Source organism: Cavia porcellus, unplaced genomic scaffold (assembly GCF_034190915.1).
Source record: "Cavia porcellus strain 051 isolate PalLab524CR breed Dunkin Hartley unplaced genomic scaffold, mCavPor4.1 scaffold_14, whole genome shotgun sequence".
NCBI classification, from domain to species: domain Eukaryota; kingdom Metazoa; phylum Chordata; class Mammalia; order Rodentia; family Caviidae; genus Cavia; species Cavia porcellus.
The window spans coordinates 68,188,702-68,208,433 of NW_026947497.1; the positions used below are offsets into that span (position 1 = coordinate 68,188,702).

Consider the following 19,732-nt stretch of genomic DNA (forward strand, 5'->3'; position numbering starts at 1 on the left):
GAGGTGTCTTTTACCATAATCAGTTTCTTTAAGCACGCACCATAGTGTACCGCTGTCACACTGTGTCACACTGGGGCCTGTCCGGAACAAGTGCTAGTTATTAACCCACCACAGGCTGTAGAAAGGAGATGACATTTTCATGGAAACTCAAAGAAACAATATTCTCCATTTTTATTTTTCTGGTCTATTGATTCTTATCCAAAGCCCAACTTATCTCATCTTTGGGCTAACGAAACTGTCCAGAAAGTATTTTTATAAATGGGATGGCTTCAATATGTATCACAGTAAAAACAAAAACAAACAAACAAAAAGGACGTACTACAGTCAGTTCAGAAAATGGCCAGTATGCCTTGCCATACAGATTACTGACAGATACACGTGAAGTTACATGTGTAGTTTTCTGAATCTCACAATTTTTAAGAAAGTATCTGATTAGTATTATTGATTTCATTAACAAACAATTTCTAGAACACACTTCTGTTACTCCAGTGTTCTTTTATTTGGTAATACTCTGCTGGCTTAAACTTATCTTAAAATACAAACTCTAAAATTTCAATTAGAATTAACATTCTATAGATTAATTTTCATTTTATAAATTAAGTCTTTTATAAAACTACTAATTAGATGGCTAGCAATCATATGAAACATTTATTAACAATCAGACTTAATTTACCAATTTGAAATTGGTTTCCCTTATCCTAACAAATACAGCTTTCCTAATCAAATATCAACGTTACTTCAGTAAAGTTTGTCACAGAGCGACAGCAGACTCCTTCCCTTGGTTAAAAGTAAAGCTTCATCTTTTTTGAGTTGGCTTACTGGAAATTTGAATCAGAAAATGAAAACCATAAATTTTTATGCAAATTCATTTAAGTTTTGTAGCTTAAGGACAAATACACTCTTATATAAAACTATTTCTGCTACATTTATGCATCAAAAAATCATACTTTTATTTTAATTATTTCTTAAGAGGAGTAGAAATTTCTTTTTAAATAGTTACAAAGAACTATAAAACTCTTCAACTCTAGAAAGAATGAAACCTTTCATCAGACATATTAAAATATGACATATACTTACAAATCTACAATCTTTTGGGGGTTTGTTTCTGAGACAGGGTCTGTCTCAGGCTGTCCTTGAATTCACTGTGATTCTCCTGCCTCAGCCTTCCAAGTGCTGGGATTACAGGCAGGTGCCACCACATCCAGCTATAAATATTTAAGTATTAGCATACATAAATATACACATGTAAAATGGGGATGCCTTCATCCACTTTCACTTTTGCCTCACAAACATGAGCCTTCTGGTATATAAACCATTTGTTTACATAAAAGCAAGAAGTTTAGCTTAAATCCAACGTAAACAGTAGTAAGCATGGAATGGAAATCAAGAAGTCTTTTACAAGAGAGAAAGTTCCCAAGTCCCTTAAGCAGTGAAAGTGTCTTCCCAATTTAGTTTTCAATGGGCTCCCTCCTCCAAGCATCCCTGTGTGTCCAGGACCCTAAAAATAACAAAAGAAAAATTAATAGTAATTAGTTTTCTATTACCTTCATGCAAATAATAAGAAAATGCCTGTATTTGCAAATTCACTTAAGTTCCAAAGATAATAGTTTACAGTGATAAAGTTTAAAGTTAAATTTTTGTGTCACAAAAGTTTATCATCTCTTCTGCTATAAAATGCATACACAGGCATAAAACCTTGGCAGACTGTGGGGATTAACTTAAGCTAACATGTGCACCCTGTTACAGCTCTTTTGTACACTCCCTATCAGATTTCTGATTCTAAATTTCAGCAATTATTAAATATAAAATTATTTTTAAAAATAATAGATACAGATATAAACACAACATAAAGCAAACAATAAAGAGCATCTCTTGATAACTGTATAAAAAGTTAATCACCTGGCACTGCACTTTTGCTCCTAGGTGCAAGCTCCTGTGAAGTTAGAATGTATGTTTACACAAAAACTTGTACACAGACGTACATAACAGTATTACTTATAACAGCCAAAATGTAGAACCATCCCAACTATCCAATAACTAATGAATGCATAAACAAGGTGGGAGACCTTTATGGCATCCTACTATAAAAACAAATGAAGGACTGACACGCTACAGGGATAAGCCTTGAAGACATTTAAGTAAAACAAGTTGAACATGGTACATATTATAAGAAATGTTCAGAATAGATAAACTTGAGGACTGGCTGCCAGGGCCTGGGAGTAAGAGGAGAAACAGGAAGCTGGAGGAAGGGGGAGACAGTCAGTGCCGATGGGCTTCACTTTAGGTGTTATGAAAATATTAGAGACTTGTAAGCTGTGATGGTTGCACAAACTTGTGAATATAGGGTACCGAATTCTTCACTTTCAAAAAGTAAATTTTAGGCCAGGAGTGGTGGTGCACATCTATAGTCCCTGCACTCAGAAGGCTGAGACAGGAGGATCACTGTGAGTTCGAGACCAGCCTGGGCTACATAGTGAGTTCAAGGCACGCCTGAACTGCATAGTGAGACCCTGACTCAAAAAAACCAAACCCCAAACAAAAAAGGTGCGTTTTATGTTTCATGCACTGTATCTCAATAAAATATAATTATTTTCTGCTTCCCTAGACATCCAGTCTCATTCCTCAAGGAGGAACTACTTACAATTTCTTTACATACTTTCAGGAACTTTAAAGTTATATACACGAGAATCTGACTCACTTTTCAAAAAGAGAAGACATAGTAATTTTTCTGAATTTAGAGATCATTCAGTATCCACAAATGCAAACATAGATGATTCTTCTTAAAGATGCACTGCATAGTATAGGTGAACTGGCTCATTAGGGACTGGGCCTCTAATGAGCAGTGGGCTGTTTCCAGTCTACAGATTCTTCAAATAACGCTGCAATGACCACTTTACAAAAGGAGAATTTTACAGAATACAAAATTTCAGTAGGTAGGCGAAATAAGTTCAGTGCGATTACCACAGTTAGTAATACACCGTGTCCTTGAGAAATGCTAAGTGGGTAGCCTGTAAGTATTCTCACCATAAAAATGACAGTTATGTGAGATAATGCATGTTAATGTGCTTGATTCATCTACTGCACAATGTGTATATACTGTATGTCAAAACATGCTGTTCATGATGAATACATGCAATTTAAAAAGCAAACAAAATTAAATCTGTCAATTAAAAAAGCAAATAAAAAATTAAATAGAACTTTATGCATACATGAGTATACCTGTAAGATAAAGTCCAAGAAAAGAAACTGCTAAGTCAAAGAATATTTTAAATTATGATTTTGGTCAAACTGCCCTACAAAGTGTCAAGACTCACAAGGTTTCAGATTGTGAAACATTTGGAGTTTGAATTTTCAAGACAGGATGTTCAGTTGGTAAAGTCCATGCAGACATCCTAAAATCTGAAACCCAAAACACTTCTGGTCCCTAGCATTTCAGATAAGGAATACTCAATCTGGGTACTACATTTCTTAATTTTTAAATGAGTATCCTTATCTTTGTATTTGTCTATAAATGACCTATTCATGTCCTTTGTTTTGCTATTGTTAATCTTTTTTTTTTTTTTTTGGCGGTACTGGGGATCAAACTCAAGACCTCACACTTGCCAGGCAGGCGTTTATGCCGCTGAGCTAAATTCCCAGCCCTGCTATTGTTAATCCTTAAAAATATTTTTAAAGTAGCAAAGTAAACTAATTTCTGTTTTAAAACAGCATATATTTGGATTAAAAAACTTCCAGAAAATTTGTCTGTATTTGTATTCTTTTCCATTTCATCTACGACATTCTGGTGTTTGGTAATCAAATCTTCATCCCAATGAGTTCTAATAATTTATTATCTTTCATAGTAGAGTTAATAAATATCAGCCCATTTATTAACTAGTTTGTGAGAAAGAGGTGGAAATCAAGAAAGACATGTCAGGAAGGGGGAATAAAATTAAAGCTATGCACGGGGGAAAGTAGTATCTTTCATCACTGCAACTTGTGACAAGGAAATAGCAAAAAACATAAAATTTCATTGCATTTGCCTAAATTTCTATATGCTGCACCTTAATACTTTCATTTTGTTACTGTAAAATAGGCTAGTGTGGGTAATGTTTATGCTGGTGGGAGTGGCAGGGAAAATTGGGCAAGGGTTAGAAACATACTACAGTGTGCATTAGTTTTGTCCACTTGGAAGATTCCCCAGGGGAAGCTGTCTCAAGGAGTCTGCCCTGTAAACACCTACCGTTGATCTGCTGTAGGAGCCCTACCCTGCTGCTTGTTTGGAGCCTCCTGCAGGGGGTACGAGACTGTCCAGCTGCTGGCGATGCCCTGTATTAACCAACCATTCATAGAACTTGTTCTCCACAAGTACCTGGAACTGTTTCCTTTGATCCCTAAAATTGCAATGCAGAGCAAAAGGAACACGAGAACAGTTACTTCCAATACATTTATTCCAACTCATTACACAGCCTGTAAGTGGGACATCATTAAATCACTGTTTCTAGTTACCCTTTTGCTTTTAGTTGGTTTACTTTAGACTACTCCACAAGAGGGTAGAAAGGTCAGTTATCATGTCTGCCCTGTAACAGACACTGTAGGCACTGAACTGCAGAGGGCAGGTGAGAAGGAAAATACGTGATGATGTAAAGTTGAGTAGCTCTAAGCAACCTGAAGAAAAATGGAACAGGGTAAAACAACGCTAAGCCTTAGAAATGCAACTTTTTTAAAAAAGTGAGTGGACAGAAGAAGCCTCGCCTAGGTATTTGGCAGGGTCTGAGTAAAGTGCTGAAAGCAGCAGGACAGGGAGACGCCTGGCAGAGCAGGAGGATAACAAAGGCTCTACAAACAGCACCCTGAAGGCATTCAACACACAAAGCAAGAGTAGCTCCCGGCAGCCCGAGCCAGCCTGACATCATCAGCCAGGCTTGGTGCAGCCAAGATCTGGCCTGGCTGTCGGGCTCTTTTTGTTTTGTTTTGTTACCAGGAGTTGAGCTTGCCAGGCAGGTGCTGTGCCACTGAGCCGCCCTCCTAGCCCCCGGCTGTGGGTTTCTGCTGAGCACAAGTCCACAGGACACTGACAGCAGACAAGGCCGCTGTGGGATGACAACGGCCCAAAGCAAGAACAAGCACCCTCCACAAACATCTCAGTCCAGGAGAAAAATCAAGTGCTCCAGTCCCAACCGTGATGACCAAACACCACCTTTTCCTGGCTACTGGACACTGCTCTTCGAAATTAGCTTTAGTTTTGCTTTGTTCCCTCCTGCCTTGGAGACAATTTATTAACTTACCAATTACTCTCACTTCTACATGGCATCTGATCCACAAAAAAAGTCCTGCTCTCTAGGGTCCTCCTCTAAAATTACCTGACACAAAATTCAGTTATAAATTCCTTTTAACATCCTTTTACTGAGGTGCAACTCAGTCCTCTTCATCGTTGAACTGAGGTATCACAATCACCCTTGCTCTATGAATGTGTTTGTATGGGCTTTGGCCAGAGGGCAATGGCTGAGTAATAGCAAGAACACTCTGTATGGTGGGAAGGAAAGAAAAAGGCAAATAATGACAGAAAACGAGGCAGAGAGAGTAAAAGCCTGCTTTGAATTTTATTCCAAATATAACGGTATTATGGCTGAGGTCCAATGTACTCCCCTGCACACACCAGAGACTATCTTAAAGTGTTAGTTGCTGATGGCTTTTGGGAAGGGATTGGATAATGAGGTAGCTCTAACTTCAATGGATTCACCCACTGATGCTGTATCTGCAACATTACTGACAAACAGTAGAAACAAAAGGCATGGTACAGGTCACTGGGGAAACAGGTCACTGGGGCAGGACCCTGGACATTGTATCTGGTCCTTGGCTTCTGCCTCTCTGGCTCTTGTTCTGCTCTCTCAGCTTCCTGTCTGCCATGAGGTGGGTGGCTTTTCCTACCTTACCCTTCCACCATGATGTGTGCCTTGGAGCCCGCTGACTATGGACTGAAACTTCTGAAACCATGAGCCAAAGACAAGCATTCTCTCCTTTAAATTGTATATGCCAGGTATTCTGTCCCCACAATAGGATGGTGACTAATACAAACAGCAAGCCATTAGAGGAGTCAGGAAAAGGGGAAAGACATGACCCAAATCCTTCTGCAGAGTCACACTGGCAGTTTGTCTTCCTCTACAGATATTCCTCAACTTACATGCTTAGACTTAACAAGACACACTGGAGTCTACTATATTACTAAATTATCATGTTCAGCAGGTTAGGTGTATTAAGCGCATTTTCAAATTACAATATATTCAACTCACAGTGGATTTACTAGAATGTCATTCTATTGTAAAGTGAAGGGCACCCATGTGCATTCCCGAAGTTACACTGACTACTTTCACTGTTTTTCACTGTTTTTCATTGCCATCACTGGCTCGTTATGGTGGCACATGCCTGTAATCCCAGCAATTGGAAGGCTGAGGCAGGGGGACTGCTGCCAGTTCAAGGCCAGCCGGGGCTACAATGTGAGCTCAAGGCCAGCCTGAACTGCATAGTGAAACCCTGTCTCAAAAAGCCTAAGTGCAATCATGGATCTTGCTGATTGAAGACACTGTGATTCACGGTTAACATTTACTAAGTCTTCCCACATTCTGGACTCTACACAGCTATGTAAACTTTACACATGTGGAAGAGATTCTAGGTATCTAAGTACTAGAAATACCCAAATAATTGAACTGCTTTGAACATGAGCACCTATTTTTATATTACTTGTACTATACAATGTAACGATTGTTGAAAAGGAAAAATGACATTAGAACCTTTGGAACCAGGTATGACTTTGGATAAAATGCTTAATCGGTCAGCTCTTTGGTCTCTTTATCTATGGGAGGATACTGTCATGAAAAAGGAATGAGATAGTATATAAAAGGACTCAGCACATTATAAGTGCTCAGTACATTTTACCTACGTCACCATCAACATAATTACTGACAGGCTAGAATGAGAAGCGCTGGTCTGTATGGTATTAATGTTTTGGTCCCTACCTCCTAGATACAGAAGGGGGAAATGTACGTAATATAACAGCATCACTATGACAACAGACTTCCAGGTAAACCACGAGTTGTGACTGTTACTGATCTATTTTTTGCCAGGTAAAAACAGTTTCATAGCATCTACATGCAATTCTTTATATAAACACACCACAGCACATACCAATAAACACGCAGACATCACTGCTATAGGGTACTTGGTAAATCTTCATGTCAGCTAACTGGGCAGAAAACATACACATTATATATTTTATGATTGAGACCTAGAAAGGTTACATAATTAATTCCTAAGTCTGAGTAAAGATAAACGTGGCAATCTAAGAAATAATGTTAAACTTAACATCTAGTCAAACAAGAGATCTAATTAAAATAATTGTTTTCATTCATATGTCAAACAGCAGTTATGGATCAACAGAAACAGAGACAGTTTTGGAATGGGTGCTACTTTCCAAGGTAAAGGTAATCACAAAATAACTGATACAGTACCAGAAAGTCATTTCTAAGCCTTAAAGGAAAAGGGTTGGCACAATCAAAATATTATGAAGGCATCTGACACACTCAGAACTGCAAAAAAACCTTGATACCCTTCCCTCAAACTGGCAGCAGCCCTCAAAAGCACAAGCTCTGAAGGAGCTACTCTCCATCTCTCAGTACTGTGATGTTTCCTCTTTTCCTTTCCTAATACATCTACAAAATAAAATCCGACTAAACAATGTATTTGTAGGAATGTCACTTATTCTGAGAATCCACTAGTTTTAAATGAGAGATAGTAATAAGACCAGAACAAAACTAATGAATCAAAACTTTCCTAAGCTTGGCTCTAAGTTTTGGAGTCATGTTTGACTTTCCTCTTTGCAAAATCTTACACTGAGTCCTGCCTCCTGGCAAAGTATCTCTGCTCTCCATCTGCCTTCTCTCTACTCTAGTCCAGCCCACTTTTAGTCTAGACCCGTGATGGCGAACCTTTGAGATCTTTCAATGATACAAACAGCCCACTGTGGCATGTGCCATAGGCTTGTCACCACGCGTCTAGCCTGTCAAAACGTTATCCTTTTAAAATCTAATGAATTTTTATGTGTGTCAATTTCACTGATGTCTTCTGAGTTTGAAGACCAATACCTTAGAAACAAAATTTTGTGGTGTACGTCATAATCACAGCCATCTACTATCAGAAGCATAGTGTTAAAAAATAAGTTATCTGGGGTATTTTCTACCCCCAAAATGGGAAGAAAGTTATCTCAGAACGACAGTATTTTATACCAAGGAAATTTAATTTTTGAAAAAAAGAAAGTATTACTGATTTTTTTATAGTTTATCAGAGACTAGGGAAGACTTTGACAAAAACTATTATTAGTTTACAGATCAGCACTGGAAGACACCCATGAAGAGTAAGTCTGGAGGTGCTGGGGATTTAGCTCAGCGGCATAAACGCCTGCCTTGTAAGCCCCTCAGTCATGAGTTCGATCCCTGGTACCAAAAAAAAAAAAAAAAAAAAAAAAAAAAAAGGGTAAGTCTGGTACAGTAGAGCCACAGAAATTTGTAGTAACAAGCTCCTTGGAAGATTCTGATGCACAACCAAGCTTGAGAAGCACTCGTACAGTGTAGAAAAGAAATGAATAAAACTAATCCAAGTAAGAACTAGATTATGTGGTAAATCCTACATATGATTCTTTAACTCATACAAGTCTTATAACTGCTGGCTGAACTCAAACTTCTTGAAAGAAAAGGGTTTACAGAGTCTAACATTTAAGGACCCACTCATTCCCATCTCCCATTCCACCAATCTGAAAGACTCATCTGAAATGCAAGCCTTAAAAGACAAACAAGATTTTTAAATTACTTTGCTGCAGCTATAAAAATGTTAGGATTAGTTTCTTTTGCTATGAGTTTCAGATAAAACCCACAATAAAATTTCGAGGAAATACTCACTTTGTCAAATGAGCTTCCTTCACAGTTTTCTGCCAGACCTGGATCTTTTGCTCTCTTTGACTCAGCGCTTTCTGATACGCGGGTGGCAGGCCCCCAGGTATCTCTGTTGTGTCCCCTTCCATTTCAAAAGGAATGATAAATACATAGAATTCAGATGGGGGTAAGAGCTGGAAGACATGTGAGTCACTGCTCTCTCTGCAGATGACCATCGGATTATCCCAATAGTTAGGCACCGTGGCGAGGCCTGCCCTGGCCATGTGGTCCTCTAGCATCGGGTAATGGGTATGGAAAGGAGCAAAAGTTACACTCTGGTTCCCAGACAGGATGAGCGGGCGCACGGGGGTCAGGATGTGAAAGGTGCAGCTTGCTGTAGAAGAGACAGACAAACGATGGCAAACGGCAATAACTTTAACACTGTCGCAGGAGTGGAGGTGAAGAGCGGTCTCTACAGGACCCAGGACAAAGATGCTATTCCTGCACTTCTCAATTGTCACAGATCTGAAAAATTGAAAAAATGAGGTGCATAAAGTTAAAAAAAAAAAAAAAAAGGAACTGCATCAAGTAACCTTCTCTGATTACCAAGAAAAAAAAAAAGAATCAATACTACTCCAAAGAAAATGTGAAAATACCAGAACGCTAAGAAGACTGTGCTTACCGCAGGGGAGAGAGCAGGTATATAAAAGACTCGTTGCAGCGATGGATCCTGACGTGCGCCCCCGCCAGAGTGTCCGAGCTTTTGGCCAGCGTCTGCCTGCACACCTGGCTCATCACCACCAGGCGGTGCGTTCTAGGGGCCGCGGGAGTGTTACAAGCAACCCGGGCCCTTTTGGTCGTACCTTCAACTAATTAAGAAAGCATAAATAACAAGACAGCTTCAAATCTAAGAAAAAACAACCACAGGAGGTTACACAAGTCTACGTGTTCCACGTCTAAACTCAGATTGGGGCACTAGGTTCAGAGGTGTTAGCCATGCAGCCTATAGTTTTCTGTATATTCATCATCTTTCATCATTAGTTACACAAAATTTAAAAATTAATCCATTCAAGATTGCTAACAGATTGAAGACTTTTTTTTTTCTATGTCGACCTTTTAAGTAATGTGCCTCTGGCTTAGGATGTATGTGACACGGTCCACCCAGCTCAAACACCTTTTCCAAGACGCTTTTATCACTCCAGCGTAGTTAACCTCTCCATTCACTACTGTGAATTCTGATTTCCTCTAAATTTCCTTAAAGCACCTAAAGCACCATGAGTTCTACTTGAGTTCATGTCTACTCCCTGGATCTATGTGGGATCATGTCTTACTCTTGGGAGCAGTAACACCTGACAGCAGATCTTCCTGTTATACAGTGTCACACACAACCTGACACAATGTAGTTCTCGTAAAATAATTAGTGCTTATTTTGAATTACATATATACCATGCACATCGCACATGCTTAGAAAAATGGTTTTAAAAAAAGATTAAAAATCATGTAAAATCCTATTATTACTATTCCATTTCAGTATAATCTTAGGAGATTGGATTGCCTTTTCCTCCCCTACTAATGACTACCTTTCCAGTGTTCAAAAGCTTGCTTAAACCAATGTTCTTCTATGAGCATCAAGAATTATGCAGTAATTCCTATTTATTTCCAAGATCCTTATATATCTGAGAGTTGGTGATTTCCTACCATAGCAATAGTTTTGTTAAACATAGAATTCTTGGATTACAATCTTTTTGCTCCACTTTTATAGATGGTATTTGACCATTTTCTGTGAGCAGTAAAAATCTGAGAGAAACTGGATATATATATATATATATATATATATATATATATATATATATTTAACATTTGTAAGCTATTTATCTTTGAAATTCAGAAACAGTGGAAGCATATTCTAGGGCAATTGTTTTTTCCATTAATTTTGTGTGCATATTCCTCAGTAGCACAGACAGCTACAGAGATATGGGCCTAGTCCCTCTTCTTTTAACACTTACAAGTGGAAACAGGAGTCACATAACACCTGAACCGATCACTTTAGACACTGCTGGATTATCAGCAATGCATGCCTGATACAACCAACAATGGATTCTGCTATAAACTTATATTTCCAATTTGTAAACACCTACTCTGCTTGTGTCTATGTAGCTAAAAAAAGATCTCAATTCTACATCAACTTGTAAGTGTGGGATGGCCAAGTTCTGCTGAATTAAAACAGAAACTCTCTCATAAGTGCACACACGAAGGTGAGGAGAGAGAATTAGAGAAAAGCACAGCAGAGACTGCAGGACTAAGTGTAGCTAGGGTTTCTGTTCACTAAGTGGGTCTTGATTCATAAATTTAACTGAGATCACCGCTGCCTTGAGAAAGTTATACCTCAAGGATGGGTGCTCCCTTCACAGTGGCAGTATGTTTTATATTTAGGTCCGCTAGAGAAAATAAATGACTATGAAAACACCAGGAGAATACTAAATGAGAATATTAAAAAATACCTTGGTGAGCCCAAGCCAATTTCTTTCCCGACTTCAGGCAAGCAGATGTACCAAACGGATTCCCAGTCAAACGGGCTCTCAACCAGGATTCCAGCTTGTAGACAGAGAAAGTCTTAGAGATCTTTGAGAAGCCGCTGTCTGCGTGCAGTGGCTGCCACATTGCAAGTTCATGTAGCGGATAGATCTTCCTGGCTCCACTCACTGTGCCTTCAATGAGAAAGCTGAGTGCCACAACGGCTTCTCGAGAGACTAAACTACTATGGGTCGAGTGAAATGATGCACTGAGTTGTTCTGGGTCTAAAAGCAGCTCAAGGAGATCTGACAGATGGTCGCAGACAAAAGCCTGGTGACTGTAATCATTCCAGTTCTAAAAAAAGAAAAATGAAAACAAAAAAACACTTTTAAAAGAACAAAGAAATTCTACATGATCTAGAATTTTTACCTTTTAGTTATTCTGTACTCTTCTTTATTCTCCCACCTACATAGTTTAGGTGGCTACATACCATATATAGGGATTTTTGTGTGTGTGAATGTGACAGATATAAACAGATTTGCCCTTAACTAATTCAAAGGCAGTACACACTGAAATGCCCAGAACTGGAAGTATTTCAGATCTGGGGCTTTTTTACACTTTGGAAAAGACATATATAGTGGTATTTCGATGATGTGACCAAGTGTAAATATGAAATTGTTTATACACAAAGCCTGAAGGTATTCTGTATAACATTTTTAATAAGCCTGCACTTTAAGTGTGCTCTGGGTATTGAGGTCAGGTGTTGAATTTTCTATCTGTGGAATCAAGTTTGTGCTCAAAAAGTATCGCATTCTGAAGCATATTAGATTAGGAATGCTTAGCCTATACAAATAAATAACCCTTAATGTTCACTAAGATGAAGTGTTACCCATACTTTAGCATATCTCACCTTAACAATGATGGGCCAACAATTTACAGAGGAGAACAAAGTCACACAGCTAGTAAGTGTTCTAAAAGTCTCAAATCGAACATAAAAACAGCAGCCATGGACACTCACTCAGGGAAGCACTGGGTTTAATTTATTTTCTTTTCTAAAAGAAAGAACTTCAAATTCTACTGGGTGAAACACCTTATAGAAATTCTAAGACTTAAGAGAAATTGCAATTTTGGGAGTAAGCTTTCGGTTGGCAGACATTCCAGCAAATTTGCCTCATTCATCCATCAGGTATTTTTCTGAGGCCATCTTTTGGTATTTGCTACGAGCAACATGAAATGATAAGACATGTCAAATGAGTAAGCCATTGTCATGGTTTATGTTTGTGTCCCCCAGGCCTCATGAGTTTGCATTGTTCATTTGTGATGGTTCATTGTATAGTGCTTGGATTGATGGTGTCAGTGCTCCACCCATATAGGGGTGGAGCCAGGATGTGATGTAATGGCAGGAAGAAGGTGTGTCTTTCTCTTTGCTGGTTTGAGTTTGCTGTGGGCAGCCTCCATGAACTGCAGCCCAGCCATGCCTGCCTGTCTTGGAGCCAACCGAGTGTGGACTGAAACCTCCAAAAACTGTAAGAAATAAACCTTTCCTTTCCCAACTTGGGTATCAGGTATTTTGTCTCAGCGACAAGCATAAAGTAACTAAGACAGTCATGGTTCCTAATCTCAAGGAATGCAAGGGTCTATGTCATGGGAAGATGAAGAAATAAGCACAACTCACTGAGATAAGACTTATAGTAGAGATCTGTAAAGGCATTCTGTGAACAGGAGAGAAACTAACCCCACTGAGAAAAAAATCATGGATTGTTATTTGAAGCGCTTCTTGTCTGATATTAGTAGTTAAAATAGTTTTTTAAAAAGGCATTCAAACATGTAACACGCAAGGTACAAAGCACTGAAAGGGCTGCTTGGTTCACAGAACTGTAAGGACATGGTAGGTAGGGACCAATCATGAAAGACCTTGTACAACATACTAAAACATCCTAATTTTGAACTTAATTTTATATGCCAGAGGGTTTAAAATTATCTTCTAATGTAAATCATTTCTTAAAGTAAATTCTCATTTCGATGTCAAAGAAAATAGATCAAAGCAGAGCTGTTCTGTGCTTCAACCTTTTAGGCCCCCTCCTCCTCATGCTTCTTCCCCAAAATAGGCCGGAGGTGGCTCCATGGATACGATACGAAAACACCCCCAACAACAGGGGTTCACTGATGGAGCCTAGAAAGGAAATGGATGTACTGCACCTGCATTACAAGGTCCAGTGTGGGAGGGAGAGACTAAGGACAAAAGTAGGGTTACCTGCTGGGGTCTAACAAAAAACAAACAAAAAATAAAAAACAAACTAGACAAAAAAGAAAGAAAAAAACTTAAAAAGCCTAGACAGAGCAGTGGCACATCCTCATAGTCCCAGCTACTTGGGAGGCTGAAGCAGGAGGACCAGAAGATTGAGGGCAACGTGGTCAACATAATGGGATTCTGCCTCACAATGACAAACAGTTGGGATGTAACTCAGTGTAAAGGCCCAGGGTTCAATGCCCAGTATTGGGAGGTAAAGAGAGAAAGAGAGAGCGAGAGCGAGAGCGAGAGCGAGAGCGAGAGCGAGAGCGAGAGCGAGCGAGAGAGAGAGAGAGAGAGAGAGAGAGAGAAATACCCCTTTTCTTCACAAAAACAAAAAGGAAAAAGCAACAGACATTTTCTAAACAACGTGTAAGTGAACATGCAGGTCATCACAATATATAAAAATTTTTAAACATGACTAAGCAATATGAAATTTTTTTTAGAATTTTTCTGTACTTTTGAACAGATTTTGGAAATACTACGTCTCATTTATCTACCTTAGTCATATAAGTAGATTCAAATTCATTAGCATTTGCAAAAACAGAACTACTACTAGGACAGTGATGGTTTGCTCAAACCTCATGTGATTTTTATTCCAGTGAAAGAACTAAAGCCATTCCTCTATTTTGATTATGATTACACAGATTTTTGTTTATTACTAGGAAAAAACTCTAAAAGCAAAATAAATAAATAAATAGATAAAAAAAGCATCAAGTCATCGGCCTGAACAAGGAGTTCTAATATAATTTTTAAAGAAGATAAAATCGCCTCTTGAAGAGAAAGAGACTCAGTTATGACAGCACCTTATTGTGGCAGTTGGACTTTTCAGACAGGTCAGGAGACTGGGGTCTGTTCCTGGCACTAGGCCACTCTTCTCCAATCAAAGATGTCCTCAGGGAGACCTTGTTCAACTGCTGTATGTATAAGAACAGCAGAAACTGTAGTGTGTCCACTGAGAGCTGTTCAAAAAGAAAGCATGAACATACGTCTTCAAACACCAGGTAACCAGACACAGTACACTAAATTCACAACAGCTTGTTCATCCTTTACAACTGCTATCAGACTCACAGGTGGAGTTTGCCTTGAGGCTTTTGACTTTCAAATTGATGCTTGAATGACTCATGACTTTAAGACAGATTGAGTGGAATGATCTTATTCAGTATATGAGAATGTCATGAATTACAGGGGGTGAGGGGCATGGGAACAATGCTATCATTTGAAAGTAGTTAGTCTTTTGAAACTTAATCCCCCTTATAAGGAATTAAGAAGGTGGAACCTTCATCGGATGTTTAGAGGTAGAACCTTTGAAAATTGATTATGACTAGTAAGTTCATCAAGGTAAAGACCCTATGGTTGGATACTGCTGGCTTTTTAAGAGCAGAGAGACTATTACACATAGATGTTCCTTGTCTCTGTACTCTAGGCCAATGCTATGGATTAAATATGAAGTCCTCCAAAGACTCATGTACTAAAGGCTTGATCCCCAATGTAGCAATGTATAAAGGTTGGCCAAAGAGGTGACTGAATCAAGAGAGTGCTAACTTCATCTAAGGAAAACAGGCTGTTAGGAGGTGGCACCTAGAAGGGCAAAAGCAGATTATTGGGGCATATCTTTGAAAGGCGTATCTCTCCTGGGCTCTTTCTCTCTGCTTCTGACTGCCATGAGGTAGAGCAGCTTTCTTTACCTGCCACACTCTCCCACCATGATGTGCCTGCCTTGGGGCAAGCAGACCATGGACTGAAACCTCTGAAACTATGAGCCCAAACAAACCTTCTCTCTTTTAAGCTATCCATGTCAGGTGTTTTATTCCAGCAACGACTCATATAGACAGCTTGAGACACTGTCAGCAAGAAGACCATCACCACAGGTAGCTCTTCTACTTTGGACCTCCAGAACCAAAAGAAACTTATTTTCTTTAAAATGTAGTACAGATATTCCTTATTTAATGACCTATGTGTTTAACAACTGTTTGGAGTCACAATTGGTCTTTTTTCTGTATAGTTCTGTGTATTTTGTTTATAGAACCTTAATGTCTTTTTCTGTTTTATACAGTACTGTAATTTCTGCTGATCATACAGTACAGTACAATATTGTAATTTTGCTATACATGACATTAGTATATGTAAATTATGCAAATGAAAGCAATGCTATCAAGCTGAAGTTTTGTTTGACCATTTATTTCTCTGGATATTGTAATGCACATATTATACACAGTTCCTCATTCAGTGATCAAGTCACAGGAACGGAAGCTGGTTGCTAAATGAGGAATGTCTGCATTGTCTTACAAGCAACAAAAAGGATGAATACACTGTATTCCCAAATACACTGAATTCTAACATGTAGTAGATGCATATTTAAAATTAGGTGCCTCTGACCATACTATATCAGGGGTTTGTAATGTCCATTCACCCCAAAATATTTCTAAAGTCAGTGAAAATATTTCCCACTTTTAACTTCAGGATTCCTGTAACATAACTGCTTTGATATACACAAAGAAGGGTCGGTAAATAAGGACACATTCATGGAATACATTAAACACTGCCAAACCAGAACTGCTTAAACTCAAATGGTATTTCAGGATCATAATGGTCATTAACCTAACACCTCAAACTATACTGGGAGTACAAAAATTAAGTAGTTTATTTCCCAAAGTGATTAAACACACACATATATCAGTTCATACCTGATTTCTCTGCTTTTCAATTTCATCCTCAGATACGCAGTTAGACAGAACCTCAGACCACTCTAGGCGCTCCTCTGGCGACTTCATCGAAAGACTATCAAATATTTCGAAGTAAAGCCATGCTATATCCTTGGTCAACTGCAGCTTCCCACAAGCAATATGCCTCCACGTAGACCAGGACAAACGTGGGTAAGCTCTTTCGGTAGCTCGGGTTCGCACATAGGTGGCTATCTTCTTGAGATAGTGCAGACTGAACTTGGAGGGCGGGGGAATTGGCAAGGCACCCACTATAAAGGGTTCTGCTTTTACCCAGAGGAGAACTCCAGACTGATCCATATCATTGCTAAACACATCTGGATAAAAGGGCTTCTTTGAATACCTAGGAAACAAAATTTCTTCAACTAACTTGAAACAAATCCCATTTATACTTTCTGGCAGGTGATGTCTCCCCTACCTTTTAAGGCAGATCATCAGGTTTAAAAGCAGTTCTAGTACGGCAACCAAAAGCAGAATAGATTCTTGGTTAGATTCTATTACTTTTTCAGCAAAAAAGAAAATCACAATGAAATGAAATGATCTTCTTGGTTTTTTGAAAATGTTTTAGAAGTGTGTAATTGCATAACATCTAAGTTGGATCTCTGCTCAGGACAGGAAAAGAAGAAATGGAAAGGGGTACAAAAAGTCATTCCGTCACAGGAAATTATCTTTACCCTGCCCTCCAGTGAAAGCAAGAAGAATAACATTTCAGCATTAAATAACTTACACATAAGAGGATGGCTGGTTAAAGATTTGGACAAGTCAGTTGACTGATCATACAGAAGCGCTAGTGTGCAGTGACAGGCAAGAATGCTATGTAAACCCAGGCTACAGAAATAGATCCACAAAAGTTAAAGCACTTTTATTCTCTGAAACAGCGAACCTGTTCTGGCTTATGCTGCTCTACTCACTCAGTTCAGGTGTAACATTTACATTTTGTTCACTGCTTATTGCTATAATGCTAATGAAGGAAGGGGAGAATCATTTACATTTCTACCACTAAATGGCAACTAAGTAATTCTATATTTTCTTTCTGTCATTTTCTCATACATAGACTGGTGTTTTTTTTTTGTGTGTGTGTGTGTGTGTGTGTGAGTGTGTCTGTGAGTTTTCATAGCTGTGATATCAAATAGACTACCATCTTTCCACATTTTTTTCCTACATTAGGAATTATCAGGGATTTTCATATGTGCCTTTGTGAAATAAAGTAAGCAACATTTCAGAAGCTTCTGACACATTTCTATTGCTTTCCAGCATAGCTTTATTTGAAATTGTACCGTCATTTGACCAAGGTACACATATTTCTTCGAATACTCCTCAATGTTAATATTTTTAAAATCCTTCCTTATACGACTGGTTAAAACATTATTTTTGCATTGGACTCTAGAATGTTCTGACTCTTCTGGGACGTAGTCAAACAATAAATGGCACGAGTGATTAATCTGTGACGGGCGGCCTGCTAAATAGTTTACACATTTCACTTCTTGTCATCCTCACAACCATGTGGAGATACATGATTTCCTGCATTTCACACAAGAAAACTGAGACTCAAGAGAAGTTAAGGGACTTGCCAGCGAGCATATTTAGCTGCCACATCCCTGGATTAGCATTCAGGTTGGGTTCGCAAACTGCACTGCTACAAATAAAACCTTGGGAACCTATTATGAAAAAGATCCGAGAATCTTTGAAAAACGAGGATCCAGAATTGGCTTTTTAAAAAGTCCCTATATGAGGCTATTTTAAGTGCCAGGTGAAGGAACATGTAAATACAGACTCAGGGGAAAGGTGTGGGAGCTACCTTCCAACCTGGAATGGCCTGGCGTTGTCGTGGGTGCAGCCAGACCCTGAAAGTACATCAGGAAGACCTCAGTTTTCTCCAAGACGAAAATCAGCTGCTTGGGGGGTACTGAAGTGTGCAACCGTAACCCATATACTGAGGAGGGCTCCTCCTACTTTAACTTCGAGACTGGAGAGCTAGATTCATAAACAACGTAATCTGTGTTTTTCCCCTCAGGGAGTGCTGGGGGTAAGGGCTTTCAGGTCAGGAAACGGTGGACGAGGGCTGCCCGAGCACCCCACTTCAGACGTCCCACCGGAGAGTCGACACTCTGTGGCTGTCCCCAGACGCGGTCAGGTCCAAGCGAGCCTCCCCAGGCCAAGGCTGAAGTAGACGGTACCACCCGCCCTCCCTAAGGCCCGCCGAGCCGAGAGCAGTTACCTGTGAAGCTGGGCACCCGTGGGCCCCACTTCTGCGCGCTCTGCCGCACCCAGCATCTTGCGCGCCCACCAAACCCTTTCCCTCAGCTCCTCCCCGCGATGCCCACCGCGCAAGCGCAGGGCCTCGCACCACCGAGCGCCGGCGGACTGCTTTGCTAGAGCGGTGGGTTGCCGCCAACAGCATCAAGAACGAGCTTCGTTGAAGTCGAGAACTGCGGATGCTGTGGTTGTCCTGAGCCAGCCCGATCGGTTTCTCGTGTCGAGCCTTTCAGCTCAAGGGGGTAGGAAGTCTTCTATTGCTCCACAGAACTGTGGTCAGCCTGTAGCTACTGGTGAGGTTAGCACGCTTTGATCGGTAATGAAAATAATCGCAGTTTACATTCCCGGACTGCTTAATATGGACTGGCACTGAGTAAAACGCTTTATATTATCTCCATCTTCCCAAGAGTCCCTGCAAGTTAAGCATATTTGTTGTGCCGATGAGGAAATAGGGCATTGAAATGTAAAAATAACACGCAAGCCCCTAAGGTCACGAAGTAAGAAAATGAGACGAGATTCCAACTCCAGCTTCTGAAAAAAGCCATCCCTACCCCCCCCCCTCAGTCTCAGCCCCTCTTATCCTTAGCTCCTTAACTTTCTTGCCCTGTTATTGCCTTCAGGGAGCTTTTATTGGATCTCACCCAGCAAAAGACGCCACACCTTTACATTTCCATTTTGTGAGTTCTGAACCATTTTCTTTCCTATTTCTTAGTTCATTTATGGTCTTACTGGATGTGAGGCATACAAAGGTAAAGTGGACTATAAAATTCAATAGTTCTTTTAAGGGGCTCTTTTTTCTACTAGGCAGCTTTCTAAAAGCATGTTGGGATCTAGACTTAGTCATCTACTAATTTTAGTGATCTTGAACAAACTGTATGCTCAGTTTTCCTTTGTTTCAGATTCTGAATTCAATTTAGCAATCTATGTAAGGACTCAACCACTGAACTCCACGCCCCAGCCTATGCCTTAGTTCGTTTGTTTGTTTGTTTTTGCAACAATAATTTGCTGAGCACCACTGGGTATCTGACACAGTGCTATGCACTGAG

The 19,732-nt window shown here is 39.6% G+C and overlaps 1 protein-coding gene across 2 annotated transcripts; it reads right to left on the reverse strand.

Annotated features, from left to right (window-relative positions):
• Window positions 1-147: 147 nt before the first annotated feature.
• Tbccd1 (TBCC domain containing 1) lies at window positions 148-18,846 on the reverse strand. 2 transcript variants are annotated; one of them, XM_003477074.5, is made up of 8 exons: window positions 18,649-18,790; window positions 16,395-16,773; window positions 14,514-14,669; window positions 11,405-11,771; window positions 9,586-9,772; window positions 8,931-9,428; window positions 4,223-4,373; window positions 148-1,498 (listed from the first exon to the last, which is right to left on the reverse strand). In XM_003477074.5, exons 1-7 carry the CDS (start codon window positions 18,702-18,704, stop codon window positions 4,244-4,246), a joined length of 1,773 nt encoding a protein of 590 aa, XP_003477122.2. In that variant the 5' UTR covers window positions 18,705-18,790; the 3' UTR covers window positions 148-1,498; window positions 4,223-4,243. The 2 variants fall into 2 exon arrangements, with proteins under 2 accessions (XP_003477122.2, XP_023416062.1); XM_023560294.2 differs by lacking the exon at window positions 16,395-16,773 and having other exon boundaries at window positions 18,649-18,846.
• Between the last annotated feature and the right edge of the window lie 886 nt (window positions 18,847-19,732).